This window comes from Hemicordylus capensis, chromosome 5 (genome assembly GCF_027244095.1).
Source record: "Hemicordylus capensis ecotype Gifberg chromosome 5, rHemCap1.1.pri, whole genome shotgun sequence".
In the NCBI taxonomy this organism is placed as follows: domain Eukaryota; kingdom Metazoa; phylum Chordata; class Lepidosauria; order Squamata; family Cordylidae; genus Hemicordylus; species Hemicordylus capensis.
The window spans coordinates 254,667,775-254,683,903 of NC_069661.1; the positions used below are offsets into that span (position 1 = coordinate 254,667,775).

Sequence of the window (16,129 nt, forward strand, 5' to 3'; positions counted from 1 at the left end):
GTATCTGAATATGGCCCATCCGAATCACCCCTGATTCAATTCGGATCTGAATTAATCTGAATCTGAATCCAAATTGATTTGGATTAAAAAATGGGTCCCAGGGGCAAAATAGTGGGGTGGGGTGGTAGTTCCTAATGGGTGGAGGCTACCACCCAAATTTCAGGGGGATTGGGCAAAGGGCTGATTTTTGGTGAATTTTTGAAGTTTTAGTGTCTTTGGGGCAGATCGGGGGCATAACGTGGGATCTGGGCCAAAAGAGTGGGGTGGGGTGGTAGTGCCTAATGGGTGGAGGCTACCATCCCAATTGCAGAGTGATTGGGCAGAGGGCTGATTTTGGGTGAATTTCTGAAGTTTACGCGTCTTTAAGGTTTCCCCCCATTAAGTATAGTGGAGGGTGTATTGCTTCATGTCGTGGGGAAAGGGGTGGCCTAGAGCAGTGTGGAGTTGGTGGTAGTGCCAGGTAGGGGCAAGGAAGCTACCTGAATTATTTCAAAGGATTTGGGCAGAGGGCTGATTTTTGGTTAATTGTTGAAGTTTACGTGTCTTTAAGGTTTTCCCTCATAAGTTATAATACAATGGAGATTTCAGCAGCCCCATAAGTGCACTTGAAGGGTGCTGGGGTGGCCCAGAGCGAGTGGTGGTGTAGTGCACATAGGGTGCCTGCCAACCACCCCCATGGGTTTCTAACCCATGGCGTACAGGGTTCTGTTGTTTCTGAGGTGTTCTGAGTGTGGATTCTATGATAGCAAATGAGATTTTCAATGAGACACCATGAATCCACTCTTATTTGCTATCATAGAATCCACACTCAGAACACCTCAGAAACAACAGAACCAAGTACCCCATGGGTTAGAAACCCATGGGGGTGGTTGGCATCCTATGTGCACTATACCACCACTCGCTCTGGGCCACCCCAGCACCCCCCAAGTGCACTTATGGGGCTGCTGAATGCTCCATTATTATACCTTATGAGGAAAAACCTTAAAGACGCGTAAACTTCAACAATTCACCAAAAATCAGCCCTCTGCACAAATCCTTTGAAAAAATTCAGGTAGCTTCCTTGCCCTTATCCGGCACTACCACCAACCCCACACCACTCTAGGCCACCCCTTTTCCCCTGATGTGACGCAATACACCCTCCAATATACCTAATGGGGGAAAACCTTAAAGACGCATAAACTTCAACAATTCACCAAAAATCAGCCCTTTGCCCAATGACTCTGAAATTGGGGTGGTAGCCTCCACCCATTAGGCAATACCACCCCACCCCACTCTTTTGGCCCAGATCCCACGTTATGCCCCCAATCTGCCCCAAAGACACTAAAACTTCAAAAATTCACCAAAAATCAGCCCTTTGCCCAATCCCTCTGCAATTGGGGTGGCAGCCTCCACCCATTAGGCACTACCGCCCCACCCCACTATTTTGCCCTTGGACCCAAAATTCGAGTAGAAGAATTTCAGACCTTTTTGCATTGAAGTCGATGAGAGGCAAAAAGGTGGGAAATTCAAATAGATGTCAAAATCCGAAAATCCGAATATTCGGAGCCAAAACAGAGGTGATTCAGTTCAGCTACGAAAAATTTCAGAGGGCCAGAAGGGTGATTCGGTTCGGATCCGAATCACCCGAAATTGGCTGTTTTGGGTACAGAGCGTTCTGTACCCGAAACGTTTCGCACATCTCTAACTGCTGGCTGCTCGTCCGAGAGCAAAAATGATATATAAAATTCATCAGGCTGCCCTGGCAATTGCAATTACAAAAGGAGTTATTCGCTTGTTACGGAGCTCACGATAAAAGGTACAATAGAGTAAACATGTCCCACAGTTTCAACAGCTCCTACAACACATGGACGATGGACCTCATTCTTCTTGAGATCCCAGTGGCAATTGTGGCCACTCCAGAGTCTGGGGTGAATCCAGTAGGGGCACATTCTGTAGGTGGGGTGGAAGGTATGGTCTGCAATAACATAGAAGTCAGTCATCATTGCTAGAGTCCAGACATTAAACAAGTTGCACCACCTGACAATCCCGGGATGTCAACCTGACAATCCTGAGATGTTGTCCTAGGGTATGGTGGTCGGGGTCCACCTTGTGCCCCTTTCCCCCCTGGCCCTGATTCATGCTGAGGTCTCACACAAAGGCTTGATGAGCAGATCTCATCTTACGCTCATTCTGGGAGCTGGTAAGTCATGACACGCATACAACCAAGTCCTTGATTGGCTATGATACATGAGCATAAGCTCTGGATGCACCCATCCGGCCCCAACCTGAACCTCACAGGCATCACTCATCGTCATAATGACCGTGTTTGCTGCTTGTCTTTCTCATAAGCCACTAATGGAGATAGCAGCATCCCTATGGACAACTACGAAAAATGCATTGACACACTCTCTGCAGGATTCTGTGCTTCAACTTTACCTCTTCTGTATATCTCAAGAATTCTTTGGCAGAGACCGTCCTCGGCAGCTTGCTCTGAACAGCTCCACCACAGTCTACCTCCTGCAAAACCTGGCCCATAACACGGAATATGTGATTTCTCTGTATGTGCTTTTTGGCTCAGTTGAAGGTCCTGGGATCACCATTACTGCAAGGACGTGTAAGTTAGCTTGTATTGCCGAAGAAATGGACTTCTTTTCCTCTCTATATGAGTTCAGAGAGACTTAGAAATGGGTACCTGTCCCTGTTGGCCATGGGCACATCAGCTCTTGTTAGAAACCTGCTGATGCCAGCCCTTACTTTTCTGTCCTTCATGGTTGCTGATATTATTCAATATTATTAGAAACTAACCCAGTGGTAAAATTAGTAAATTATCAAAACAGCAATCCAAGTTTCCTTTCTATTTGTGCTGAGTCAAAAATAGGGTTGCATTTTGTGAACATTTTCTTACACCCCGCAGAATTAAATCTCGTTTTGAGCAATGTTTTCACCCCTTGGAAGTTTTTCCTTTGCATTATTCCCAGCTAACTGGGCAAAGAGGCACCTTTCAAAGTGGTGATTCTCTTTTATTTAGCAGGAGGAGAGCAACTGTCCCTATCCAGCCCTATCACAGCGTCCCTCCAGGGACCGTTGTCGATGTCTACCTTTTCTTTCTTTCTTTCTTTTTTCTTTAAGATTGTGAGCCCTTTCAGGACAGGAAGTCATCTTTATTTATTATTTTTGTGCACAAAGCAGTTTGAAAACTTCTTCATTGAAAAGTGGTATATACTGTTAATAATAGAAACGGTAGTACGTTTCATTGGGATGCAAATTGCCTGAGTTTTGCTCCTTCAATCCAGGAGGACATGACTGTGAACAGACATTAAAACTGTGAAAAAGAACAGAAGGTAGGCATTTTCACTCCCCTGAAAAGGCAATGCCCACCATGAAAATTAAACATCACAAAAATACAGCACTGTTTTCAACAATAAGGACTTCTAACTGCAGGTGCATGGAAGGGGTTGGATGATAAAGTGCATCACAGCTAGCCCAGGTTAAGGCCTTTTTCAATGCTGTAACTTAGGCGCTCCCAACCTTGGGTCCCCAGATGTTGGACTACAACTCCCATCATCCCCGGCCACAGTGGCTAAAGGGATGATGGGAATAGTAGTGCAATAACATCTGGTGGGGCCTCAAGGTTGGGAACCCTTGATATAGCTGAGTGTAAACCCTACTGAGTGTTGTAATCATTATCACAAATATTTATACACTGCTTTTCAACAACAAAAATGTTACAAATATAAATATGATGAATATTTATATACTACTTTTCAACAAAAGTCCCCAAAGCGGTTTACAGATAGATAGATAGATAGATAGATAGATAGATAGATAGATAGATAGATAGATTTTTTTAAAATGGCTCCCTGTCCCCAAAGGGCTCACAATCTAAAAAAGAAACAAGATAGACACCAGCAACGGCCACTGGAGGGATGCTGTCCTGGGGCTGGTTAGGGCCACTTGCTCTCCCCCTGTTCAATCAAGGAAATCACCACTTTTTAAAGGTGCCTCTTTTGTTCAGTTAGCAGGAGGTAACTACTAACTTCAATAACCATGTTCCAAAGTGGTTAACATAAAAAAAGAAATAAGATTATTCCCTCCCTGTTCCAGAAGTGCTCACAATCTAAAACAAAACATGGGGCAGACAGCAGGTGGCAACAACCACTGAAGAGATGGGTGCTGCTGCTCCCCCCCTGATAAATGTAAGAGAATTGCCACTTTAAAAGGCGCCTCTTTGCACTATTAGCAGGAGTAGCTTTTCAGCACTCCACTTCCTCTTGCAGCTCCTCTGGGCTACGTGTCGGATTTCAGGATAGCATCTTTCACAAACACTTCCATCTCTCTGTCTTGGAGTGCCGTCCCTGCTGCCACCAAATACAAAATCGTCTGGAAGCCTTCAGGGAAAGGTAAGTAGAAATTTGTGCCTGCTATTTTGCTAAGTAAAATGATATCTGAAACTAAAAGCTAAGGGATGCTCATAGGAGCATAAGAAACTGCCTTATACTGAGTCCTTATCGTTGGTCCATGTAGCTCTGTGTTGTCTACACAGACTGGCAATGGCTTCTCCAAGGTTACAGGCAGGCAGGGGCATAGCTATAATTGAACGAAAGGGTTCAAAGAACACGGGCCCCCAGCTCCTGAGGGCCCTCCAGTTCCCTCCCTCCCTATTTTCTTCATTGTCTCCCTCACTCTGAGGAACCGCTCGAGAGAGGGATGAACATGGGCCCCCTCTCACCTAGCTACGCCCCTGCAGGCAGGGGTCTCTCCCAGCCCTATCTGGAAATGCCAGGGAGGGAATTTGGAATCTTCTGCATTCAAGCATGCAGATGCTCTTCCCAGAGTGGCCCCATCACCTAAGGGAATATTTCACACTGTGCATATGCAGTCTCCCATTCAAATGCAAACCAGGGCAGATCCTGCTTAGAAAAGGGAACTATTCATACTTGTTACCACAAGACCAGCTCTCCTCTGGCACAAGTGTGCCATGTCAGGTCACCTGAAGTATGGCCATATAACACCAATTCCAGCTTTGGGAGCTAGAGGGAATTGAGATGCTTCCCTACAACTGCATATGAAGAAATGTGGAAGGGGAGGAGAGCTGGTCTTGCGGTAGTGAACATGAACTGTCCCCTTTGTTAAGCAGGGTCTGCCTTGGTTTGCATGAGTGACTACATGTGAGTGCTGCAAGATGTCCCCCTTAGGGGACGGTGCCATAGCTCAGTGGTAAAGTATCTGCTTGCATGCAGAATGTCCCAGGTTAACTTTCTGGCATCTCCTGGTAGGACTTAGCACCCTGTTGACTTAGCACCTCTGCCTGAAACCTTGGAGAATCACCTCCAGTTGGTGTGGACAATACAGGAACAATAATCTGACTTGGTATAGAGTCAGAGGAAGGCAAAAATTAAAAACCTTTCAGAATCTTGGCCAATCTACCCTGGAGGAAAATTCCTTCCTGACCCCCGAAGTGGCAATCAGTGCCGCTCTGGGCATGTGAACAAGGACCATAAGCAAGGATTTCTCAGATCACCTTCTCACTGCAGTGGTTGACTTGTGTCCCACAGGCTATATTGCTGTCCTTAATGGAAAATCACCATTCAGAGACTGTATGTGTATTCACTGCAAGACAAAGGTGTACTTTTTACTTACTTGGAGAAGTATCTCTTTCTGTGGGAAGAACAAACAGATTTCCATTCCTTTTAAACTGTCTTTCGGTCTGCACAGTTATAATCAAAATGTTTGATTCATTGCTTAACTATGATATATGTTGTGATGAGATGAGGTTTGGTGCATGCTTAAAGAATGTTTAATGCTATATGGTTGTTTGGGTTTAGCATGTTATCTGGGCAAGAAGGGGTTAAAGCCCATATTAAGAAAGTCCAGCAGAGAAAAACCCTGCAGCAAAGACTGGGAAACCCCGGGGGGGGGGGGGCAATTTTAAAATGTTCAGTTAGAAGGGCAGTTCACTTGATGAAATAGTAAGAATTGAAGGTTCTCTGCATAAAAGTGTCTGATGTACAGTGTAGTGAAAAGGCTGGGGGGAAAGAACAAAGTTTTGTCCTGTGTATAATATTTTCAAAGAGGATCAGCTCTATGAGCTGTGGAGAGAAATGGTGTGAAAACAAGGATTCTTATAGAAGCTGTATATGCCTAAAGTGTATGAAAATATTCTGTAACATTCAGAACAACAGATTTGTAACCAAGCAAGCCAGCAACCCTACTTTTCAGTAGACAACAAAGCTAACATCAGTTCTCTTATACACTTCTATTTTATTTATCTTTAAAGAATCTGAGTAACTTAGTCTGTACCCCCATGCCTACAATGCCATATTACCTCAGCAGAAGACCTTTACCTACTTAGATCCTGAGATACTGTATATTAATACAGAGACTTTAAATGGTGGTAGCAAACTAAAGGAATGCTGAGAGGAATAAAAATCATAAAATTCAAATAAGTCCACATGACAGATGTCTTTAGCATTTGGTCTCAAAGGGCCAGTGGGCTAGAAATGCAACCAAGTGGCCACTTCAGTTAGCAAGCAAGGAGGACTTACTTCTTAAGAGTCTATTTCCATGTTGATGAGGTTTCACATGTCCTGAAGCAAAGCAACAATTTTGATGTTTCTTACCACACAACAGACTTTTTGTTATGAGTTTGTTGCTTTCTTAAACTTGTGGGAAACCATGCATTTCTTTATGCTTTTCAAACCAAGCCATTTTCTGCAAATGGTATATCGAATGTGTGTACTTGTGTTTGGGGACCAGGGATAAACTGGGACTTCTGTTGGTGTACCAATCACCTCTCTGCCAACAGGACTGATGTTGGAGTCTCCCAGGCTTTTGGTGGTGGGGGATTTCAATGTTCATTTGGACCGGGTGGTCTTGTGCAAGAACACTGGCTATCTGTTCTGCTGTGTGCTCTGCAGTTACTGCATGGAGGCCCAAACCGGGCCACAGTTGCCAGCCCAGGCTGTAGGGATGTGCGAACTGGTTCAAATTCGAACCGGTTCGAATTCAAACCAGGGTGGTTCGAAGGTTCGAATTCGAACCGAAGCCATCAGGTTCGAGCTGCAGGTTCGAATTCAAACCGAACCAGGGGGTGGTTCGATTTGAACTGGTTTGGACATCCAGAAATTGGTAGGATGGTAGCTGGCACCCAGGGGTACCTGCCACCCAAACCCCAAAGCAATCAGACACTCGTACGATTTTTTTATGAATTTTTGAAAATTATTTTTATTTTTTTCTCATAGGGTATAATGGGACTTGAACCAGGCCATTACACCTTATTGTGGCGCACCCATGGGTGCCAACAACCACCCAAACCCTGAAGCAATCAGACAGTCCTACAATTTTTTATGAATATTTGAAATATTTTTAATTATTTCTCTCATAGAGTATAATGGGACCAGAACCAGCTACCAAATAATCTACACTCAGAACACTTCAGAAACAACAAAACCCACTACCCCATGGGTTAGCAACCCAGGGGGGTGGTTGGCACCCTCTTTGCACTAGACCACCACTCACTCTGGGCCACCCCAGCACCCCACAAGTGGCTTTAAGTTTTTTCTCCATAGGGAAGAATGGAGGTTTCAGCAGCCCGATAACTGCACTTGGGGGGTGCTGGGGTGGCCCAGAGCGAGGGTGCCAACCACCTCCATGGGTTGCTAACCCATGGGGTACTGGGTTTTGTTGCTTATGAAGTGTTCTGAGTGTAGATTTTTTGGTAGCATATAAGATTTTCAATGACAAACTATGAATCCACTCTCATTGCTAACCTTAAAGACACATAAACTTCGAATATCACTTTAAAAAGCCCTTTGCCCAATTCCTTTCAAATAATTCTGATAGCTTCCTGGGCCCCCTTGGGCACTACCACCCACCACACTCTGCTCTTGGACACCCCTTTCCCCCCGACGTGAAGCTATACATTTGCTGACACCTCCATGATTCTTTATGGAGAAAAACCGTAAAGTCGCGTAAACTTCAAAAATCACTTAAAAATCAGCCTTTTGCCCAATTCCTTTCAAATAATTCTGATAGCTTCCTTGCCCACCTTGGGAACAACCACCCACCACACTCCACTCTACGACACCCCTTTCTCCCTGACGCGAAACTATACATTTGCTGCAATCCTCATTTTTCTCTATGAGGAATTCCAAAATAATTTTAAAATTCACCAATAATCCTAGGAGTGTCCAATTGCCTTGGAACTTTGTGGATAGTAGGCACCCCTGGTTGTCTACCACCTACCACACTTTTGTGCCCCTAGGTGCTCCACAATAGGGGATATGGGCTGGTTTGGGTCCTATTATACTCTATGAGAAAAATAATTAAAAATATTTCATATAGTCATAAAAAAATCATAGGGGTGTCTGATTGCTTTGGGGTTTGCATGTTTGTTGGCACCCATGGGTGCTCCACAATAGGGAATAATGGGCTGGTTGGATTCCCATTATATCCTATGAGAAGAAAAAATAATAATTTTCAGAAATTAATAAAAAATCGTACGAGTGTCCGATTGCTTTGGGGTTTAGGTGACATGTACCCCTGGGTGCCAGCTACCATCCTACCAATTTTTGGGTGTCTGAACTGGTTCTAACCAGTTCTAATTCAAACTGAACCAGGGGGAGGTTCGAGCAAAACCAAAACCGAACCACCCCCTCCTGGTTCGAACCTGGTTTGAATTCGAACCAAACCGGGCAAACTGGTTTTGTGCACATCCCTACCAGGCTGCTATAGGGGAGACCAGTGCAGGGGCGGTGGTAGAGGAGCCCCTACCTCTGGCAGAAAGGTAAGTTCCCCTGTTGCCCCCCGCTGCCCTTTGGGAATCCCCTTTTGCTTGTAAAGGAGAATCTTCAGTGGATTCCCTTTACAAGCATTACCCCAAACTGGTTTGGACTGGTTCTGTTTGAACTGGGGCTGGTCCAGTTCCAACATGGACCACTTGAATTGGGCTGGTTCAAGTCAAAACAGGGATTGAGTTGAACAGGTTCACACACACCCAGGCAGGATGCTTCCCTGTCTCAAGGAGGCAATCATTAGACCTCTTTTGAAAAAGCCTGCCTTGGATCCCTCAGAGTTAAGCAACTTTAGGTCTGCCTCCAACCTTCTGTGGCTGGGCAAGGTAACTGAGAGGGTGATGGCCTCCAAGTTCCAGACAGTCTTGGTGGAAACCAATTGTCTACTCTAGACCCATTTCAAAGTGGTTTTCGAGCACACTGTGGGGTAGTGACTGCCTTGGTTGGCCTCATAGATGATCTCCAATTAGGAACTGACAGAGACAACGTGACTCTGTTGGTCCATTTGGATATCTCAGAGGCTTTTGAGACTATTGTCCATAGTATCCTGCTGGAGCATCTGAGGGTATTGGGAGTGGGAGGCACTGCTTTGCAGAGGTTCTGCTACTACCTCTTGGGCAGATTCCATATGGTGTCCCTTGGAGACTGTTGCTCTTCAAAATGTGAAATTTTATATGGTATCCTTCAGGGCTCCATACTGTCTCCAATGCTTTTTAACATTTGCATGAAAATGCTGAGAGAGATCCTCAGGAGATTTGGTGCAGGGTGTTATCAGTATGCTGATGACACCTGAATCTTTTTCTCCATGTCAGCATCATGTGGTGAAGGCATAACCTCCCTAAATCCCTGCCTGGAAACAGTGATGGGCTGGATGAGGGATAACAAACTGAGACTGAATCCAGATGACCAGAGGTACTTATTGTGTGTGGTTGGAATTCAGGAGACAGTTTTGCTCTGCCGGTTCTGGATGGGGTCACACTTCCCTAGAAGTAACAGGTATGCAGACTGGGGGTGCTTCTGGATCCGAGCCTCTCCCTGGTCTCCCAGGTTGAGGCGGTGGCTAGAAGTGCCTTCTATCAGTTTCGGCTGATACGCCAGCTGTGTCCGTTTCTTAAGGTGAACGACCTCTAAACAGTGGTACATCTGCTGGTATCCTCCATACTGGATTACTGTAATGTGCTCTATGTGGGGCTGCCTTTGTGTATAGTCTGGAAACTGCAGTTGGTACAGAATGCAGCAGCCAGGTTGGTCTCTAGGTCATCTCAGAGATACCATATTACTCCCGTATTCAAAGAGCTACACTGGCTGCCAATAAGTTTCCAGGCAAAATACAAGGTGCTAGTTATAACCTATAAAGCCCTCACAGCTTAGGCCCTGGGTATTTAAGAGAACATTTTCTTTACCATGAGCCATTCCACCCATTGAGATAATCCAGAGAGGTTTGTCTGCAGTTGCTACTGGGTTGCATAGTGGCTACAATGGGACAGGCATTCTCTGTTTCTGCCCTGAGACTTTGGAATATGCTCCCTGCTGAAATAAGGGCCTCTGCACTTCCCAAGGTTCTGTGAGGAGAGGGAATGACAAACCAATTTAAGTCTATTGTGTGTCACACTCAGAATTTTGAAATGTGTCAGTTGTGGGGAAGAGAGGAATTCCGCTTCCCCAGTGGAGTCCCTAAGGGCCAGCATATGTTTAGAAAAGAGAGATGAACTACAACCTAAGGGCCATGCTAGACATAATAATGAATGCATCATCATCATGCTGAACTGTCATGCTTGTTTAGCAATCTCTTGGGAGAATAAAATATCCATTTCAGTTAGGATGCAAAACTTGTGGTTTTCAATACACAGGATTCCAGAGCACTTCTCCACAGGTCCTAATCAGGCCAGAGCTGATTGCTGGATGGGGGGAAATGCATGTGGTAGACAAAGTGGTTGCTAAGAGTGATACCGACTTGACAGCACTTAATCAACCAACCAACCAACCAACCAATCAATCAATCAATCAGACAAAGTGAGAAGCAGGCGGAAATGGGACGGAAAGATCAACTATGCAGCATCACCTGTGATTTGCATTTTAGATTGGAAGTTCCTTGAGGCATGGGGAGGCATGCATTATTCTGTGAAGTGACATGTACATTAATTGTGTGGTGTAAGAAACAATCAGATGCATCAGTTTCCCAAGGAGTTGAGTGGACTTTGATGGTGGTATTTCTGTTTCAGAGAGAGAGACTGCTAAGAGCCAGCTGCTAGACAGCTGGGTTCTGGATTACCGCTTGGAAAATTTGTTGCCTGGCACCCAGTACACAATTGGCATTCGTGCTGTGTTTGGAGTCTCCCACGGAAAAGAAGTTACTCTCACTCATGGTACCAGTAAGTGCTGTTGCAACAATCTCTCTGTCACTTCCCTGCCACCTGTGGTGGAGTTGGAAATGGAAACTTGTGGAACTGCTGCAGAAAATTCTCCTGCCTTGGCTTGGAGTATAACTGCAAAAGCTGTGGCACTACAGAAGCAACGAGCTATTTGTCCAGTGGGGAGATTTTGTACCAAGGGGACGCCAACCTGCTGCTCATAGCAGATTGCACATTTTTTTTTGCAAAGGCTCACTTAACTGCCCTACAATAAACTACATAAAAATTGCTTTAAAATCTACCTACATATGTAGATATAAATGGTAGGAAATAAAAGATTCTCCCCATTCTATTCTTTTATTGTTTTTCTAGTTCCCTCTGCCCTGTGTTCCAGTTACTTAAGAAGATTTCAGTGGCTGTGTTCACAAAGTCACAAGTATCCTGGTTAAAAAGTTAATCAGGATTAGTGAGCTCAGTGGAGCTGATTGTGTGAACGCAGAATTTCAGGGCAATTCTGGTCAAACCTCTCTAGTTAACCAGCACATAACCAGGAGGTTTATCCTGGTTAAATGCTGGTTAACTGGAGCTGTTTGGCCAGGATTGGTCTGATATTATCCATTCACACAATCAGCTCCACTAGGATCACTAATCATGATAAACTTTTTAACCAGGATCCTTGTGACTGTGTGAACACAGCCTAACATTAGCTCCAGCTTTGCCTCAGCTTTCTGTTCCTTCAGTTGATTTGCTTTCGCCCCTGACCTCTGCATTACTGATGTGCAGGTGTGGATGGCTTTTTTGTAGTGTTTTATCAGTCTTGATGAGACTAAGTTATTCTTGTGCCTTATTGTCTGCAGTGCGATCTCATGAGAATCTATCTGTTCCTGCATCAACGGTCACATCTGCAAAGCCTGTTACAGCAAGATTTCTACTAACAAGTTCCAGTCAATTAACTCTTCCAACAGCCACCTCTCTTGGACCAAGACACACCTCTGCACACACAGCTAGGACCACTAAAATATTCACACCCTCAGCTATCACCTCTGCCCCAAGTACGTTTGTCCACAAGAAATTCTGTTTCTTATTTAAATAATTTTTAATAACTAACTTGCTATTTGCAATTCACTCTAAGTGGAGGCTTGCAATAATTAAGACAAAACAATAGTATAATTAAACCCTTCCAAAACCACTATCAAAAGAGAATCACTACACCATAAAGTGGCTAATTATTTGAAATTTTTAATAACATTAGACATCATTCACATGATCCTAATCACATGATCTTACCCCAGTTTGGGGTCTGTGGGTGCTCCCGTTTTGTGATCATGTGTGAATAAAAAGCAAGGTAGGAGGCAGGGGAAGTGACCATGTGTGAGGTTCCTGCTGGAAACAGCTGGATTCAGCTGCTGGGTAGGATGGATACTTGTTCTACCCTAATTAGAACTGTGTGAATCAGGCCCTTGTATGGTGGTGAACATAAAAGTGTTTTGTAATTTTTCATTAAATTTGCTCAGCAATGTGTCTTTCTAGAAAGAGAATTTGAAGTTTGGGGGCCAACTCCAAAAGGTCCCAGAGTGTGTCCAGACACATTATTTTAGCAGTGAGCCACTCACTGGCTGACATCCAGACGAATGTTGCACTAATGTAAACAAGTTGCAGTAGTGCAAGGATGTTGCACTAACTAGTTCCACTAAGTGTTGAGCTTGCATTTCAGAGTAGTGTTGCACTGGTGCAACAGAGAGTGCTTGTACAACATGTGCCATGCTTCCTGCTGTGACACAAATTGTGCTTGCTTACACCTTTGCGGCAGCCACATGAGCAATGTGGGGCATCTTTGCTAGTGTCAGGAACTCCATCTTCCCCATCTTGATGTGGACCGCAAAGACCAAGAAAAAGTGTGGGTGCATAGAAGGCAAGTTGTAAGTAAATACAATTTTTGACATTGCACAATGTCATTACTGATCACCCTTTTATTTCCCCCCAGTTTGCAGCAAGTTCAAAGCTGACATTGCCTTCCTGGTGGATGAGTCCTCCAGCATCGGCCAAAGCAATTTCATCAAAGTGAAGGACTTCCTCTTCCGCATTATCTCTTATTTCCCCAAAATTGGGCCTGAAGGCACACAGGTGAGATATTGTAATGTGCTTGTGTTTGCATGGGTTGTCATCTTGGAGGTTTCACATCTTCTTACAGGGTTCTTTCTCTTTACTGGAGGCAAAGCTGTCTCTTCTCAGTGATGGATCTCATGCTTTGCATGTGTTAATTCTTACATCCTGCCTTTTTTCCATTATGGTATTCAAAGTGGTGTACAGAGGGTTCCCAGGTGGTCTCCCTCCCATCCAGGCACTGACCCCACCTGGGCCTGCTTTGCTTCAGTTCACACCCTGGGATGGGGAAACCATACGGGCAATCCTGGGCATCTCTTGGCTGAGCAAAACTTCTGCTTGGAATCTGGGAAAAGACAATATAGAAAAGATTTCCTTCTTCTCCCTTTCAAGCTGCAAATCTTACAGAAACACTTTCTGCTTGCCAGATTGCTGTAGCTCAATACAGTGAAGAGCCCAGGACGGAATTTCATTTTAACCGGTATAAGGACCGGAATGGTGTTCTGAAAGCTCTTAAAAGACTACGATATGCTGGAGGAAATACAAAGACCGGTGGGTATTGCCTATGAGCATCATTTAAAACATGGGTTCTCAAACTTGGGTCCCCAGATGTTGTTAGACTACAACCTCCATCATGCCCAGACACAATGTCCCCAGTTTCCCCCCTCATTTCCCCCCAGTACCTAAAAAGCCAAATACTGAAAACATCAGGATTCTGTCATCAGATGCTGCACTCAAGTACCACTCTAGCACAGTTGTTTTCTCCCTGTGATGCTGCAACAATTCATCCATGGTATTTCTGTGCTTTCTACCAGGTCGAGGCATTGGCTATGTGCTGAAGGAGATATTTCAAGCCTCCAAAGGGATGAGGCCAACAGTGCCTCGCACCCTGGTTTTGCTGACGGATGGCCAGTCGCAGGATGATGTGATGCCACCAGCCAAAGTGGCCCACATTATAGGTAAGGTGATGGATTTGACGATTCTCAGAATTAAAGTCTGGCCCCAGCTGGGGACAATGGAACAAATTTGGAGTAAACAGAACAAGGGCTATAGGCAGGGATCTGTCAGGATATACAAACAAGGAGATAAAACCATGGCAGGTTTTGAAGGACGTAAGCAGAGGCGGAGCTACAATAGGGTGGATGTGTCCAAAGAAGACGCACCTCGCTGCCTCTGGGGTTGTCTTGCTTGCCTCCCCTCTGCCAGGCAGCTGGCTCACCAGTCCGGTGGGGAAACACCGTACCCCCCTGCTGCCCCACTCCATGCTGCTCTCTCACGGGCTGCTCCTGCTGCCCCCTCACTAGGCTTCTCCTGGCTGGTGGGAAGCAGGAAAGCCCCAGTTATGTTCTTCCTGCTTCACACTGCTCAGAGCCAGCTGATAATGCAAAGCGTGCACACATATGTGCCATGGATTTGCAGCCAGCCCCGGGCTGGTGTGAAGCAGGAAGAACCTGATTGTTGGGGTGTGTAGGGATGTTCACAGAACTGGCGGGGGCTGGGTTGAGGGCGGGGGTGGGATAACTTTAAGGATGGGGGAGAGTGCACTTCCTCTGCTATTCCCCCATCGGCGCTGGCTGGAAAAACGGTCCAGCGGGGCAGCAGCGTACCTCCGTGCCACCCCGTCCGTTCTTCAGACCGGAAGTAGGTGGAAGTAGCTCTCACGCAGATTCCCCTTTACCTAGCTTTACATCATCAATTTTATTACGGCCATTGGCCAGCAGAAATAGGAGTAACAATACAATACAATACAACGATCAATAAAACAATGCTAAACCACAATATAACAGAATACAATCACTCATAATAAATTATTTTAAAACAATAAACAGCTCTCGCAATTAAGCACTTAATAGGGACCTTAACCTAATGGCAATATAGAAAAATTTAGCCACAATTGTTGTAATCCCGGGGCTTGACCTAGCTTTACAAGCAAGGCTGAACTGATTTGATCCGAACTGGGCCTGGTTCAGTATGAACTTGGACTGGCCCCACTTTTGTGGGGGCCGGTCCAGTTCAAGCTTGAACCAGTTCAACTAGGCTGGTTTGAATCAAACCGTGTTCAATTCAAACCAGTTCTGCACACTCCTACCCGATCAGGGCTCTCCTCTTCCCACTGGCCAGGAGGAGCCTGGTGAAGGGGCAGCTGGAGCAGCACACGGCTGTGGGTGAGGTGGGGGCTCCCATGCCACCCGGGGGTGGGGCTGCACCATGGAGTGCACATTGAACACAGGGTGCCCTAGACCTCGCTGTGCCCCTGGACATATGCTCATGTAGGGAAATAGCTGTCGAACAATAGCTCTGTCTTGCTTGCTCACAGGTATTCACTGTGATTTTGCACCATGTCAATTTCAGTTGCTGAATATATTGTTTGAAAGCTGGCTGTTTTGCATATTTCCCCCCCAGGAATCCGCATGATTGCTGTGGGCATTTCAGGAGCCGACCCAGAGGAACTGAAAAGGGTCTTGTTGCACCAAAACCTACACAACCTCTTCTACGTCAGCACTTTTGATGACCTCCCCCAGATCCTAAGGGAGCTCATTGAAACCATTTGCTTTGGCTCACCAGAAGCGGCTGTTGTGCTCCAGCCTAAGGGGGTGGGGGTCATTTTCTCATATTGCCGTTTTTGGCATGTAGGCCTTGTTTGAGAATTCTCAGTGGAGGTCACAAAGCAGGCCTTACTCTAGACAACTTCAGCCCCCCTGCAGATGTTGGACTACAACCCCCATTATCCCTGACTATTGGCCACTACAGCTGGGGATGATGGGGATTGTCGTTTAAAAACAGCTGGAGGGCAGAAGTTGCACAGCCCTGTCTTAGCAGGTAGGTTGACCACGTGCAAAGGAAGGCAAGGCCTGTATCTTTAATATTTGTGGAGAAGGGGGAACTTGGCAGCAGATGGGGAGC

At 45.6% G+C, this 16,129-nt stretch overlaps 1 protein-coding gene across 1 annotated transcript in view; it reads left to right on the top strand.

Annotated features, from left to right (window-relative positions):
* Window positions 1-15,870, top strand: part of LOC128327458 (collagen alpha-1(XII) chain-like) — a 64,975-nt gene extending 49,105 nt beyond the window's left edge. Inside the window, exons 13-20 of the mRNA XM_053256255.1 lie at window positions 2,435-2,593; window positions 4,257-4,379; window positions 10,994-11,143; window positions 11,980-12,174; window positions 13,107-13,246; window positions 13,654-13,777; window positions 14,041-14,184; window positions 15,629-15,870. Of these exons, the coding sequence (XP_053112230.1) occupies window positions 2,435-2,593; window positions 4,257-4,379; window positions 10,994-11,143; window positions 11,980-12,174; window positions 13,107-13,246; window positions 13,654-13,777; window positions 14,041-14,184; window positions 15,629-15,870 (1,277 nt within the window). The remainder of the gene's footprint in view (window positions 1-2,434; window positions 2,594-4,256; window positions 4,380-10,993; window positions 11,144-11,979; window positions 12,175-13,106; window positions 13,247-13,653; window positions 13,778-14,040; window positions 14,185-15,628) is intronic.
* Window positions 15,871-16,129: the final 259 nt, after the last annotated feature.